Source organism: Haliotis rubra, unplaced genomic scaffold (genome assembly GCF_003918875.1).
Source record: "Haliotis rubra isolate DU_JTF1 unplaced genomic scaffold, ASM391887v1 Scf365, whole genome shotgun sequence".
Lineage (NCBI taxonomy): Eukaryota > Metazoa > Mollusca > Gastropoda > Lepetellida > Haliotidae > Haliotis > Haliotis rubra.
The window spans coordinates 722,456-738,367 of NW_025767041.1; the positions used below are offsets into that span (position 1 = coordinate 722,456).

The 15,912-nt window shown below is 43.5% G+C and overlaps 1 protein-coding gene across 1 annotated transcript in view; it reads left to right on the forward strand.

The window, feature by feature from the left end:
* LOC124285665 (splicing factor 3A subunit 1-like) overlaps positions 1–15,912 on the forward strand; it is a 28,178-nt gene that overhangs the window by 1,097 nt on the left and 11,169 nt on the right. Inside the window, 11 exon segments of the mRNA XM_046721938.1 lie at positions 1,483–1,647; positions 2,046–2,068; positions 2,372–2,499; positions 3,734–3,893; positions 4,230–4,292; positions 6,718–6,808; positions 7,308–7,413; positions 8,586–9,624; positions 14,716–14,823; positions 15,146–15,233; positions 15,236–15,301. Coding sequence (XP_046577894.1) covers positions 1,483–1,647; positions 2,046–2,068; positions 2,372–2,499; positions 3,734–3,893; positions 4,230–4,292; positions 6,718–6,808; positions 7,308–7,413; positions 8,586–9,624; positions 14,716–14,823; positions 15,146–15,233; positions 15,236–15,301 — 2,037 coding nt within the window.

Consider the following 15,912-nt stretch of genomic DNA (forward strand, 5'->3'; position numbering starts at 1 on the left):
TTTCCATTGTCAATAAAACTTCTCACCACAGCAACTGGGCACCTGCCCTACCAGTGAAACTGTTTGTGCACTCCGATCGCACACATACTCCCCCGATATAGCGTGTGCAATGCAATCGTCGAAATCACCAGAACGTCGAATTCAGCTCGTGTTGGGATATATGTCCTCCTTACATGGGTATGCATCAAAAAGTGTTTGCAGGTCATGTAAATTTTAGTACAGGCTGTCCAAGGTTCAAATGCTCCAAAATAGAGTGGTAGGACAATAGGCCCATAGGGACTTAAAAGCCCCCTAGGTTAAATACCCCCATGACAAAAACCCTCAATGGGTAGGAAAAAGGTCTTTAATGAAAAGATATGATAGAATACCAACAAATCTTTTGCAGCACATGAATTTATTCTCACATGAATATATTATTTAACGTATATTATAAGTTTTAACATTAGCATCATGATGATGCATATATAACTATAAGAGCACATAATTCACAAATGTAAATCAAGCACATAATCCAGTTCATACATGCATTACAGTTCCTACAAGTCTAATATTGTGTCCAATACCGGTCAGAAACTTTGGCAATGACTTGTCACCACACCATGTTCGCTGATATGCCACAAAGAGTACCTGTCCAACAATATCAAACATAAGAGGAAGTGACCAATTTAACCCAATTCTCTGAAACAACATTTAGCAGTGGGTGGAATTGCTTAGAAAACATCATGTTATCACATGTCAACTCAAAAGGTGTTTTATCCAAAGTGTGGAATTTTGCAAGGGCTTTTTGTCATGGAGTCATTTATCCTAGGTTGTTTTTGTCCGAGGTATTTCTGTCCCAGTGGGATTATTGTGTGCCCACCCAAAATAGGTATGAATTCTCCAGTACAGGTATGAATCTAATGAGAATTGTAAGTATGAGTTGGTCATAGATAATCTAGTATTCATTGAAATAAACCATACCACCCTAAACAAAGTCACAATGTTGTGTACAGAGTGGAGGGAATGAAACAAAAGTAGTATTCATCAGTGGTTTTAGAAACTGATGATGCTCTGCTGATGATCAAGAAGAGTTTCACAGCATTTCCCCCATACAGGGTTCTTCGAGTTTCCTTGTCCTTGTATGGAGCTGAAGGAGGTTCTGCACACAGCATGGTCACCTAGTGCAAGGTGTGCGCTGATCATTTAACATGTTGAATATAGTCATTTGTATTTATAATATGTTAGAGAAAATGTGGGCAGTGCTGCAGAGTTCACAATGCTTTCTACATAATGCTGGTTTCAATCTGTGAAAACTCACTGTGCACTATATTTGTCGATTCTTGATATATTAGTAGATATATTAGCAATATTAGTAGAGGTTGCTCATGGTTTGTGTCACATGCACGACAAATAGTTATTCATAATTCACTGACCTGTTTTCTTCAAGTGAATTCATGTATGTATCTTCCAGATGATGTGTTATTTCTTAACCTAGAATTCCAGACATTGTTGACAAGACAGCTAGTTTTGTTGCAAGAAATGGCCCTGAGTTCGAGAACCGGATTCGCCAGAATGAAGTTAACAACCCCAAGTTTAACTTCCTCAACCCCAATGATGCATATCATGCATACTACCAGTATAAGGTGAAAGAGTTCAAAGAGGGCAAAGGTAAGTATTTCTTCGCCGTCTCTCTCACTTGTATGCGACTTCTTAGAAATGAATTGTGCAACACAGGACCTGCCATATTTCCATACGGGACAGTTCTAGCTTGGGTATATTATTTGAGTTAACCTGGTTAATATAGCTTAAATATGTTCTCCCAAACAGTTCTTTGTAAAATTGTAAAATATTTAGTCTTACAATTTCATGTGTGGTATATAGATCATGACTTATGTCTAAGGATGCACCAGATAGACTTCAAGTTGTATAGAATTTCAGTTAAAAAACTGATTGCTTATGAGTTGTGCCAACTAGTTGAAGCAACATGCACAACCTTAAGGGAAGGTGTTATTCAGCAGTCTTCCATACCTAATCACACTTTTTATATTGTTGTTTCTGTTTTTCAGGTCAGGAACCCGTGGCACCTAAGGTATGTGGTAACATTTTAATTGAAATCATGAACATGAAAATTGTGAAATTAAACTTTGTCTAACTCCACGAGATGTACGTCTTAGAGTTGTTATAACTTTATCTAAAATAAGTGTCTGGGACTCCAAAACATATGATTTTAAGGGTTGAAAGCTAATTGTGTTACAGACATAATCAAAGTAGCTAGTGACTTCTATCCAGAGTGCAGCTTTCTGTGCATCTGAGCATAATGAATCAATCAAGGCAATCAATAATGACCCTATAACTGACACATATGACATTGTACACCTTTCCAACCAAACAGTTGAACTTGTCGAGTGCGTTGAAGCCCCCTCCAGAGCACCCGAAGATAGCTGAAGTGTTTGTGCCCAAAGATCCCCCGCCTGAGTTTGAGTTTGTGGCTGACCCACCTTCTATTTCAGCCTACGATCTGTGAGTTCCCACATTGACTAGCTCTCACCTGTGTCAGGCATGAGAATTTTCACGGATTTCTTGGATTTACATATCAGTTTGGGTCATTTTTTAGATCAGCATAAATCTGCATTAACATTTTCAGGGGCAATGTCACTTATTATAATTTTCCTCCCAAAATTGAAATCGGCTGTTCTCATGCCTACTCATTCTCTTCCCACAGAAGTTACTCAAGTCATTCCTTCCCACGTACCTCTGTTCTAAAGCAGCCATATTTACCAGTTCTCGTAAAATCCCCTAGCAGCAAAAAATCACAACATGAACTATCTCCCTTCTTCCTATCCAATCAGAACATCAACCTAGATCCAATATGGCGGCCCCCATGGAGTTAGTAGATCAACATGTGAGGATAGATTCGGTATTTCATGTTTAGCTAAAAATCAGAAACTAGCAATAGAGAGTGCAGGAATCAATTGACAAGATGGTTTTTTTGATGTGACACACAAGACATTTAATGGCTATCTTGTCCGTTGTCAAAGAGGGCGATGGAGACGCCATTGATCCGCCATTACACGTTTGTGCAATGTGCAGGGGAAGAGGTTCTAGTTTTCCCGAAGCATATGGAAATTACCAAGACTTTTCGAATGATCACTTTTGAAACAACGTCGCTGATTGCACAACTAAATTTGATTGCAATCAATCACAACTCCTGAACACTCGTACCATGAAAGGGTCATATTAGAACAGAGATACGTGGGAAGATATGACTTGAGTAACCTCTGTGGGAAGAGAATGATGCCTGCTGTGTGCAGTAGGCGTATGGTATAATTATGTTTCTAGGTTTATAGTAAACATGTCAATTCATGTTGGATTGTTTTAAAAGAAGTAAATCAGAAGATGACTAAACCAATTATTTCTCTTGTATATAATGAATCAATGAAATAGTTGTCTTTTAGCATTATCCTTTAACCAGCTCACTTCACATGTTTCACCTTATTTCAACATCTTCCTACACATCTAAGGATTTATTACCCCTAGATTATTTGCTGAAACCAAGCTACCCAAACTTGCTATGTTGTTGCAACCTGGTTCCATAGATACAAATCTCATCAGGAATATGTCCATAGCATTGTTTTAATGACATTAACTGTTTAATTTGTTGTTATGTAGTCCCCCAACAATACTATTCAAGTGAACTCCTCACTTTGCACATATATGCACCTATGTAGATATGTTTTCATGGTTCGTATTACAGAGATGTTGTGAAGCTGACAGCCCAGTTTGTGGCCCGGAATGGCCGTCAGTTCCTCACCACTGTGATGCAGAGAGAGCAACGCAACTACCTGTTCGACTTCCTACGTCCCCAGCACAGCCTCTTCAACTACTTCACTAAGCTTGTGGAGCAGTACACTAAGGTTGTCAAGCAACTTTGCCTATGGACCTTCACCTGACAAATTCAAACATTTGTTTGCTGTTACAGGTTTTTTTAGGCTTTGGCCTCGGTAATCTGATTGTTTGTGTATGTTGCTTTCATAAACAAGGATTGTGTCAGTACCATGGTTGCTTATCAACTTTGTAAAGGCTTTCGTACAAGAAGCATTTGTTAGGGCATCTTTCCAAAGTTACAGTATGCAGAAAGATGTGAATGTGAGTTACAGTATGTTAAAATAATCCTGTTTCTCATGATTTGTTGTGAATATGTTTGAAGAAAGTCTTGTTGACAATGTTTGTATGTGTGTTCATTTTTGCAGATCCTAATCCCACCAAAAAACCTGAAGGAAAAGCTTGCGAAGGAGTCTGAGAGCTACAAAGAGGTAGGGCTATGTAACCTGTAATCATAAACTAGCATACACAGAGTGGTCAGGTAGTGACTGTCATGTGTTGGCAGGTAGTGACTGTCGTGTGTTGGCAGGTAGTGACTGTTGTGTGTGTTGGCAGGTGGTGACTGTAGGTGTGTTGGCAGGTGGTGACTGTCATGTATGTTGGCAGGAAGTGACTGTCGTGTGGCGGCAGGTAGTGACTGTCATGTGTCTTGGCAGGTAGTGACTGTCGTGTGTGTTCATAGGTAGTGACTGTCGTGTGTGTTGGCCGGTAGTGACTGTCGTGTATGTTGGTAGGTAGTGACTGTTGTGTGTGTTGGAAGGTAGTGACTGTCGTGTGTGTTGGTAGGTAGTGACTGTCGTATGTTTTGGCAGGTAGTGACTGTCATGTGTGTCTTGGCAGGTAGTGACTCGTGTGCATTGGCAGATAGTGACTGTCGTGTGTGTTTGCAGGTAGTGACTGTCATGTGTGTTGGTAGGTAGTGACTGTCATGTGTGTTGGCAGGTAGTGACTGTCGTGTGTGTCTTGGCAGGTAGTGATTGTCGTATGTGTTGGCAGGTAGTGACTGTCATGTGTGTTGGCAGGTAGTGACTGTTGTGTGTGTGTTGGCAGGTAGTGACTGTCGTGTGTGTTGGCAGGTAGTGACTATCGTGTGTGTTGGCAGGTAGTGACTGTCATGTGTGTTGGCAGGTAGTGACTGTCATGTGTGTTGGCAGGTAGTGACTGTCATCTGTGTTGGCAGGTAGTGACTGTCGTGTGTTGGCAGATAGTGACTGTCGTGTGTTGGCAGGTAGTGACTGTCATGTGTGTTGGCCGGTAGTGACTGTCGTGTATGTTGGCAGGTAGTGACTGTCATGTGTGTTGGCAGGTAGTGACTCGTGTGTGTTGGCAGGTAGTGACTGTCATGTGTGTTGGCAGGTAGTGACTGTCGTGTGTGTTGGTAGGTAGTGACTGTCGTGTGTGTTGTCAGGTAATGACTGTCGTGTGTGTTGGTAGGTAGTGACTGTCATGTGTGTTGGAAGGTAGTGACTGTCGTGTGTGTTGGTAGGTAGTGACTGTCATGTGTGTTGGTAGGTAGTGACTGTCGTGTGTGTTGGCAGGTAATGACTCGTGTGTTGGTAGGTAATGACTGTCGTGTGTGTGTTGGCAGGTAGTGACTGTCGTGTGTGTTGGCAGGTAGTCTGTCATGTGTGTTGGCAGGTAGTGACTGTCGTGTGTGTTGGCAGGTAGTGACTGTTGTTTGCAGGTAGTGACTGTCGTGTGTGTTGGCCGGTAGTGACTGTCGTGTGTGTGTTCGCAGGTAGTGACTGTCGTGTGTGTTGGCAGGTAGTGCCTGTCATGTGTGTTGGCAGGTAGTGACTGTCATGTGTTTTTGCAGGTAGTGACTGTCGTTTGCAGGTACTGACTGTCGTGTGTGTTTGCAGGTAGTGACTGTCATGTGTGTTGGCAGGTAGTGACTGTCATGTGTGTTGGCAGGTAGTGACTGTCATGTGTGTTGGCAGGTAGTGACTGTCGTGTGTGTTGGCAGGTAGTGACTGTCATGTGTGTTGGCCGGTAGTGACTGTCATGTGTGTTGTCAGGTGCTGGAGGCTGTCAAGTACAGGGTGGAGTGGATCAAGTACCAGGTAGTGACTGTCATGTGTGTTGGCAGGTAGTGACTGTGTGTTGGCAGGTAGTGACTGTCGTGTGTGTTGACCGGTAGTGACTGTCATGTGTGTTGGCAGGTAGTGACTGTCATGTGTGTTGGCAGGTAGTGACTGTCATGTGTGTTGGCAGGTAGTGACTGTCATGTGTGTTGGCAGGTAGTGACTGTCATGTGTGTTGGCTGGTAGTGACTGTCATGTGTGTTGGCAGGTAGTGACTGTCATGTGTGTTGGCAGGTAGTGACTGTCATGTGTGTTGGCCGGTAGTGACTGTCATGTGTGTTGTCAGGTGCTGGAGGCTGTCAAGTACAGGGTGGAGTGGGCCAAGTACCAGGTAGTGACTGTCGTGTGTGTTGGCAGGTAGTGACTGTCATGTGTGTTGGCAGGTAGTGACTGTCATGTGTGTTGGCCGGTAGTGACTGTCCAGTGTTCACGAATAGCGTCTGACCCTCTGACAAATCCGGTAGATTTGGCAAAGGTCTGATAGAAGTCTACAACCCGCTGGCCCCAGTGTCTGACTGTATATTTCACGATGACTTTGACTGAATTTGTTATATGTGACATGTGACACTTGTTTGCTGTTTATAAATCTTATGTTTGTTAATCATTTCAATGCCAATTATAAGAAATGTTAAATCTGAAATGTGTGTTTAATTTTATTCCTTGGGTCCTGTGAATTTTCAATGGGTCAGACAGACATCTGAAGCTTACAGGACCCAATGTCCAGTTACTTTGAAACACCATTCGTGAACACTGCTGTCATGTGGGTTGTCAGGTGCTGGAGGCTGTCAAGTACAGGGTGGAGTGGGCCAAGTACCAGGCCCGAGAGAAGAAGAAGGAGGAGGAGAAAGTGGAAAGAGAGCGAGGTCAGTGTTTCCACATTCTGAGGCAACTCACTCATGTCCCCTTTTTACCATGTTTACATCATCATTGATTATGTACAGTAACAGAAGAAAGAATGTCATATGACTACTCTAATTGCCAAGACTACAAGTCAAAGCCAGAAGGGACAGATAACGCATGGATCACAGCAGTTTAATGAGGGATATGGTAGTTGAGTTACCTGGGTCATTGTGATTGTTATCAGAGACATCTTTCCCACCATCCCCTAGTTATCCTGATGAAACCAGTAGCAGTCATATCATACTTGTGTGATATTGTTGAGTCATCATTACAGTTCTCTGAAATACTGTCCCTCAGTGATACAACGGCTTGTGAAACACGCACGTAGTTCAGAACACCTGTGGGCTATTTTCTCCCAAACTGATGTGTGACTTTGCATGAAAGAGACCAGATATGCTTGGGTCTTGTGTGTTGCATGTCAGACTGCCAGATCAGATGACAATCCATGGTTGTGTGTTTCAGTGTCCTATGCTCAGATCGACTGGCATGACTTTGTAGTTGTGGAGACAGTGGACTTCCAGCCACATGAAGGAGGTGAGTACATGCAATCAGGCTCATGTCCTGACAGGTCTGGTTGCTGGACCATATACCAGTGCTGATGGGGAAGAAGGGACTAAATGATCCTCACATGTCTGAAATCTGACACAAATGCTTCCTCCACTGTGATTCTGTAGATCCTGCTATATCAGTGTGTTTGTTGTTAGATGAGGAATGTCATGTTCAAATGATATATTTTTCCTTATCCTGACTCATGCTCTTTTGCTTGTCTTCTTCTTCTTGCGAACATAGTGGAAACACTTGTATCTCCCTAATTGAAGCTCCCTTCAATGTATAATCACTAATTAATACTCACCATGACTTGCCTCCCTTGGCCCAAACGCGGGAAAGGTGGCGCCACCCTCTGGCCACATGCTTCACTCTCTCCTTCTTCGCCCAGTGAGCAGGATGTGAGAGCGCCTGTGTCTCCCTGCACACTATATCCTTTGATTATTGTTAGTTTATTACCTCTTATTCCTTACTAAAGAGGTGTAGCTAGTATCCTTTAACAATATGTATTGATTATTACTCGTAATTCTACTGTTTATTCACGGTTTTCCGTGATTGTTCAGCTAAGTTTATGTGAATGAAAATCTGTACTGTTTGTAGATTACGTTTTTCTGCTGCTGATCCGCATTTAATATGTCCGAGCTGTACTACGCCTTGTGCGTTTACTTCACGTTGCAGTTATTGTATTAATTTATCCATTTCTGCATTTAACAAAAATCGTTTTTGCGTCTTGAGACGTGCAGCAGATAGATCACGTAAACAAGCCTAGGCATGGCCGATACATCGGACCCTCTAGCCAGTCAACTGCTGTCGGACGACCCCCTCCCGTCTGGTGTTCCGCTAGAGATTCCTTCGGAGGAGGGGCGTGGGATGCAGTCCGCCGTCTCCAAGAAGCGACCTGCTTCCCCAGACATCCCGTCTTCGCAGCAGAAGTCTAAGAGGGCATCGACTTCGTCACAGCATAAACTCCGTACCCCCAGGGCAGCGTCGACCTCCAAGGGAAAAGCTAAGAAGCCAGCTAGAACGTTCTCAGCCGAGATTCTTCCCGCCGCTGAACTGGGCCTGTATGACGATCAGCCGATCATCATACCCGATCTACGCCACAAGAAGCGACCGGTGTCAGCTACAGTAACGTCAGCAGAGATCGCCAGGCAGCCTGATGTCTCTACACTGATGTCCGACGATCATTCTGAGGGGCCCGTCGCAGACCATCCCAGACGACATGATACAGAAGATCATGCAGATGATGGAGGACCGTTATAGACTGCAACCAGCCGAGAAGGACATTCACGAAGGCACCAACGCAGACGACTGCCCAGAGGGACACTCCGTCAACGTAGCGGCCACGACCAAGCCACCTTCACGAAGGAAGTCACAGTCTACCTCCAGGAAGGACCCAGATGAACAGCCTGCACGAAGGGTTAGAAGATCATCACCTTCCCCGGACTCGGAGGATCATCACTCTTATAAAGATTCCAGAAGGAAGACTACGTCGTCCTTGGAGTCAGACTTGGAACCCCCGACTTCACGAAAGCCTTTGCGAAGGTCAAGCCGTCACTCCCCAGAACCGGACACAGTTAAGGCTTCACGAAGGACACCAGTAGCAGGTTCTAAATCATCTTCGTCCAGACGATCATCTGCAGATTCCTCAAGGGCTTCGCGAAGCTATCAGCGTTCACCTCACAGGTCTCCGCGAAAGTCAAGACGCAGCTCATCAGGCCGATCACCAAGATCATATCGTTCGCCTCGCCGTTCACCTCGCCGATCACCTCATAGATCACCACATCGATCTCCACACAGATCTCCTAACAGGTCTTCACAGAAGTCCCAAGGCAGGTCTCCTTTATCGTCACCCTGTACAGCAATAAAACCATATATACCACCATCACAAGAGCATCAACCTCTTATCGGCGATTCCATTACAGAAGACGATGGAGGCATCATCTTCTCAGACGCTGAGATACGATACTGGATTGTAAACAACCTAGACCTTTCTTCACCTTCCAAGAGTAACAACTCAGTGCAGACTTATTTGATGAAGGAGGACGATGCTGATGCCATCACCTTACCACCGATCGACCCGATTGCTGCGGTACCGAAGAATTTGGACTCAGCCTTCCACAAAGCCACTAAAGTCCAAACAGCACATTTACCACAGTTCCATGCTAACAAGTTTTCAACCCACAACATGGAACTCGCTCCTCAAGGCACAAGACATAGACGACAACTACAAGTTGATCAATGATGTCAAGAACAAGAACTACAAGATTGACGATCGCAAGTTGGTTCAGTTAGAAACCATGACTAGGCTTAATGTTCTTTGGCCTTAATAGATCTAGAACGATCAATGAGACTCTTATCACCAGATTTCGTGACACGACATCTGAAGATGATAGAATGATTTACTCGGCCCTACTTATGCAGAAGAAGGACCAGCAGTTCCTTACGGACCATCTCACATCAGTCTCAGCAGCCTTAACCTTAGCCCGTCGTCAAGGCCTCCTCGCTTCCTGCAACTGGGGTGAGCAGTTTACAGCTCCACTCTATACAGCCCAGTGGTCTGCTCCATCCATCTTCGATGGAGGAATAGAGAAAGTCTCCAAGGAAGTCACTAAGGATTCTAGAGAAGTCCTTATGATAAAGTCTGATACGCTAGCCAGCGTCATCAGACAGACTTCACAAAGATATTCAGGGAAATCTAAATTCACTGGATTACAGAGACCTTGACGGGATAAAAAGATAGCCAGTTCCAGGGGAAGAGATTCTTTTAAAATTACGCCCATTTGGCAACTACAGAGGAGGATCAGGAAGAGGCAGGGCACCCAGAGGTTCCCGCAACTATAAAGCGCTGAAAGTCAGGTTCGGAACGACTGGAGTCTTCCACCCCAAGCCGTTCCAGTACAACCGTCACAAGTGGGTGGACGCCTTCAACTATACTGGGAGAACTGGGGAATGTTACAAGACCCATATGTCTCCAACATTCTTCATCACGGATATCGTATCCAACTAAAGGCCACGCCTCCGCTGACAGTCAACCCTTACAAGTTCGACTTCCAGACACAACAACTACCAAAGTTAAGAGAGGCTATTACTTCCCTCCTGAACAAGCAGGCCATAGAAGTACTAGATCAAGTAAACATCGGACCAGGTTTCTACTCCCCAGTTTTCCTAGTACCCAAGAAAAACTCCAAGGAGAAATACAGACTCATCTACAACATGAGCACGTTCAACAGAGATTATCTACGCAAACCACCAAAGTTTCACATGATACATCTACCCCAGTTACAGCACTTAATCCGTCCCATGGATTACATGGCCAGTTTAGATCTACAAGATGCGTATCTACACATCCCGATACATCCCGAATCCAAGAAATACTTTACGATTTACACTGGATCGGGCTGCATTACCAATGGAAAGTACTCCATTTCGAATATCATCAGCCCCTGGTTATTTACAAGAGTAACAAAACCCATCCGTCACCTACCTACATCGTCCAAGGGGCTACGCGAAAGTGTGTTCTACCTCGACGACGTGGGATACAAGTAGATCAAGATCCACAGCGTCTCAAACTACAGTTAAATTACATCATCAAGCTACTAACACAGCTGGGATGGTTAGTAAATCTACTCAAGTCGGACCTAGTACCTTCGCCCAAGATCTGCAGTTTCTAGGCATTCGATTTAACACGACGCTCAACCGTGTGTCGTCGTTCCAGAAGACCGCTGGCTCAAGATCCAACAGACCATTCCACCAGCTTACTCCCGTTACCACTACGACAATGGCAGAGTCTATTGGGTCTCCTCACGTCAGCCCAAGATTTGACACTAAGAGGCAGGCTACGGTTCGCCCATTACAGGTCTTCATCAACGCTCATCTTGACGATCTACAACCATTCAGTCTACCGGTGCACCTCAGACCTCATCTACTATGGTGGACCAGGAGGTCGTATGTCTCGCGAAGGCATCTATTTAACAGAGCCGAATTCCAAACCCATCTCTATATGTATAGACGCGTCGGCTCCAAGGTTGGGAGCTCATCCTCGCCAACCGGACGACATCAGGCATATGGAATCAGCAAGAAAGCAAGCTCCATATAAACATGTTAGAGATGAAAGCGGTAATCAACGCCATGTCGTCATTGGAGTACCATTCTATGACAGGCACATCTGATGATTCATACCGACAACTCAACAGTGGCGTATTATGTGAACAAACAAGGCTTAACGAGATCATCAAGCCTTTTGACTGTATGCTTTCAACTGTTCGATCTAATCAACGATCTCAACCTACATGTCAGAGCATGTCACATTCCCGAAGCCAAGAATGTACTAGCAGGCGACTCTCTCGCCACGCCTACCGGCACCGACAGAATGGATGCTCCATACAGAAATCTTCGCACAGATTATCAAACAAATAGGAGCGCCGCTAGTACACCTATTAAGCCACTCGCTTCAACAATCAGCTAACGACATTAAGTATCACCTGTCCCGGATCCACAAGCATGGGCAACGGACGCTCTAAGCATATCCTGGGAAGGCCTCAACGGCGTACGCGTTCCGCCGCCAGTGCTAATCCCTCAAGTGTTACAGGAAATCAGACAAACACAGAGGCTACAACTAACTTTGGTCGCGCCCTACTGGCCAGCCAGAGCGTGGTTTCAATTCTAATTCAAGAAATCGGACAACCAACACTAAAGCTACCAAAGCGCTCGAATCTACTAATACATCCTCACACCAAACAAGCGCCGCGAAACCCAGAAGTGTACCAACTTCACGTATGGACTGTATTAAAGTGTGTTTGAACAAGAGAGGATATTCACCACTACAAGGCGGCAAAAAGCAGTCACATTTGCTTTACGCTATTCTACTCGTGAACTTGTAGCGACGACAAGTGGCAAAGTTTCAAAACTACGCAGCAAATAAGGGATTTACAGCGAGAGATGCTACACATCCACAAGTGGCTGATTATCTGTGTTACCTACGTCAAAAGAAACATTTGAAGGGCTCGACATTGTCAACATATCTTGCCGCGATTAGTTCGGTTAGTTCAAGTTAACGAAGACGTCAGAGTTACTCGCCTTGCTACGCTCTTTTCGTTTGGAAGATCAGAAAGTGAAATTCCGCGCGCCAGCGTGGGATCTAAATATAGTGCTTCAACACCTCACAAGTGAAAGTTATGAACCGTTAGATTCAACGAACTTTGAACTTCTCACACAGCGGTTATCCTGTTGTTCAGCTAGCTACTGCAGCCAGGATGTCTGAAATTCACGCACTAGATTACGAGAGGATACAGTTTGATGACAATCACAAACACAGTGCATGGGTTTCGCGATGGGACTCTTCATAAGCTAAGAATCAATTGCCAGGTCGAACCGAGACAGATTATTCCATATCCTGCACTATCCGTTCTCTGATCGATCTCAAGATGCACCCTGGACTTATCTCTATGCCAGTCAGAGCTCTCGAAATCATCTCTGACATTCCAAACCAAGGCAGCCGACATCTCAAGCGCATTATTCATCCCTTTTAGCGGCGAAACAAGTCGAACCGAGGTCTCTCACTTACCACCTATACCACCTATCTAAATGGGATTAGAACTGTCATACTTGTGCCTACAAGGCTGGATTGACCCTCCAAGAGCAGCAACAAATCCTCACGCGAAATCAGAGCCTTAGCTCTCCACGCAGCCACAATGTAACCGGTCACTAAATACCATCATGGAGGGATGTTTTGGAAATCCGACATGGTGTTTGCTAATCACCACCTGAGATATAATCACCACGGTATGGTAATTTTCTCCTCAGGTATCCTGCCATTTAGGTCCTATGGTCCTCCAGTGCAGCAGATATTATGATCCCTCAGTAGGTGATATGATGATAGTCTTACGTAGATTAATATGTATGCTATTCATACATGTATTATTCAGCTTTAAAACTCTACAGTTGTTAGAGGGCTATTGATATACCTAGCTTAAGTCTAGCCTTATTGCCAGTACTGATATTTCATGTAGTATTTTGATAACTTCTCCATGTTGGAGTAGGTTTATATACTTATTGCTATGTTCATAGTATGTTTTTGTATAGTAATACCCCGCTTTGTCTATGACAGTGTATATACTTTTATAATTTATAATGTAGAAAGGATTACAATTCAGTGCCATTATAAAGTTGCCGTCAGGGTTATTTCAAATATATATATATAAATCACTAATTAATCTGGTAAATCCAAAAGTGATATGATGATCCAATGTAGGTAGTGATATGATGATCCAGTGTAGGTGATATGATGATCCAGTGTAGGTGATATGATGATCCAGTGTAGGTAATATGATGATCCAGTGTAGGTGATATGATGATCCAGTGTAGGTGATATGATGATCCAGTGTAGGTAATATGATGATCCAGTGTAGTGATATGATGATCCAATGTAGGTAATATGATGATCCAGTGTAGGTGATCCAGTGTAGTAATATGATGATCCAATGTAGGTGATATGATGATCCAGTGTAGGTATGAAGGTAATATGATGATCCAGTGTAGGTATATGATGATCCAGTAGGTAATATGATGATCCAGTGTAGGTAATATGATGATCCAGTGTAGGTGATATGATGATCCAGTGTAGTGATATGATGATCCAGTGTAGTGATATGATGATCCAGTGTAGTGATATGATGATCCAGTGTAGTGATATGATGATATGATGATCCAGTAGTAGTGATATGATGATCCAATGTAGGTATGATATGATGATCCAGTGTAGGTAATATGATGATCCAATGTAGGTAATATGATGATCCAGTGTAGGTAATATATGATGATCCAGTGTAGGTAATATGATGATCCAGTGTAGGTAATATGATGATCCAGTGTAGGTAATATGATGATCCAGTGTAGGTAATATGATGATGATCCAGTGTAGTGATATGTAGGATGATCCAATGTAGGTATCCATGTATGTGATATCCAGTGTAGGTAATATGATCCAGATGTAGGTAATATGATATCCAGTGTAGGTATGATGATCCAATGTAGTAGATGATGATATGTATGATCCATCCAATGTAGGTAATATGATGATCCAATGTGTAGGTAATATGATGATCCAGTGTAGGTAATATGATGATCCAGTGTAGTGATATGACGATCCCTGTAGGTAATATGATGATCCAATGTAGTGATATGATAATCCAATGTAGGTAATATGATGATCCAGTGTAGGTACTATGATGATCCAGTGTATGTGATATGATGATGTATGGGAGTGACGTGTGGCATGTGCATTGCTGTGAATGTGATGTCATGATGTGTGTGTGTGATGCAGATTGACAATGACATGGAGATGGAGTCTGACGAGGAAGGCGATGATGAAGACCAGGGTCCAGGGAAGAATGGCCCTGGGGGACAGTCGAACGACGACATTCAGGTTCAGGTGAGTCAAACTGGCAAGTTAATAGGTTTTATCTCCAATCCCAGTTTTTTTCTTAATGGAAGACAAAGTTCAAATTATAGTCAATTCAGAAACCAGCACCCCATTCAATTAACTTTTTCTCAGACATACTCATACTTGTATGCAGAAGTATATAGCCAACCATGTATGATGATGTATATAGCCAACCATGTATGATGATGTATATAGCCAACCTTGTTTGATGATGTATATAGCCAACCTTGTATGATAGCCAACCTTGTTTGATGATGTATATAGCCAACCTTGTATGGTGATGGTTAGTTCATACTTATCTGGTGTTTAGGATATGGAGGAAGATTCAGACGAGGAAGTGATGGACAGACCACCCAAGTCTAAAGCTGCTGCACCACCGCCACCTCCCCCACCCCTCCATCAGAGGCACCCCCACTGCCCCCCACACCGGACCAGGTGATCATCAGGAAAGACTACAACCCCAAGGGTAGGTTCTGTGTGGACAATACTACTCCATATTGAAGGACACTGGGCTTTTGAAAGAACTGTACTTTTATCTTACACAGTCTTAATTAATAGATAATACATTGTTCGTAATGTCAGTAGACTTTCTTAATGTCATAAATCAAATGTGGAAATACCCTGATTCCTGACAGTTTTCATAGAAGCTATACAGGGACATATCTGTAAATTGTTAGAGGGTTTTACTGTAAACTAGGGACTGTACATTCATATGATTTATGGCACCAAACATTTGGCAAACATTGTCTTCCATCCTTTCCTGGGCAGGTGAAACAGGCATGTTAAAACGATAAATTCGATATTTTCTCTGTTAATTCTATACCATCATCTGAGAAAACAATATTTACTTTTGAGATTATTTTGAATGATTTTAAGTATTGCTTATGAAGACAAAGCAGCCACGGTCCAGTCTTCCCCCGACATTGTTTGTATATTTGTATGAGTGAGTTAGTGAGTGAGTGTGTGAGTTTAGTCTTACGCCACACTCAGCAATATTCCAACTATGTGGCGGAGGTCTGTAAGTGATCGAGTCTTGACCAGACAATCCAGTGATCAACAGCATGAGCATCGATCTAC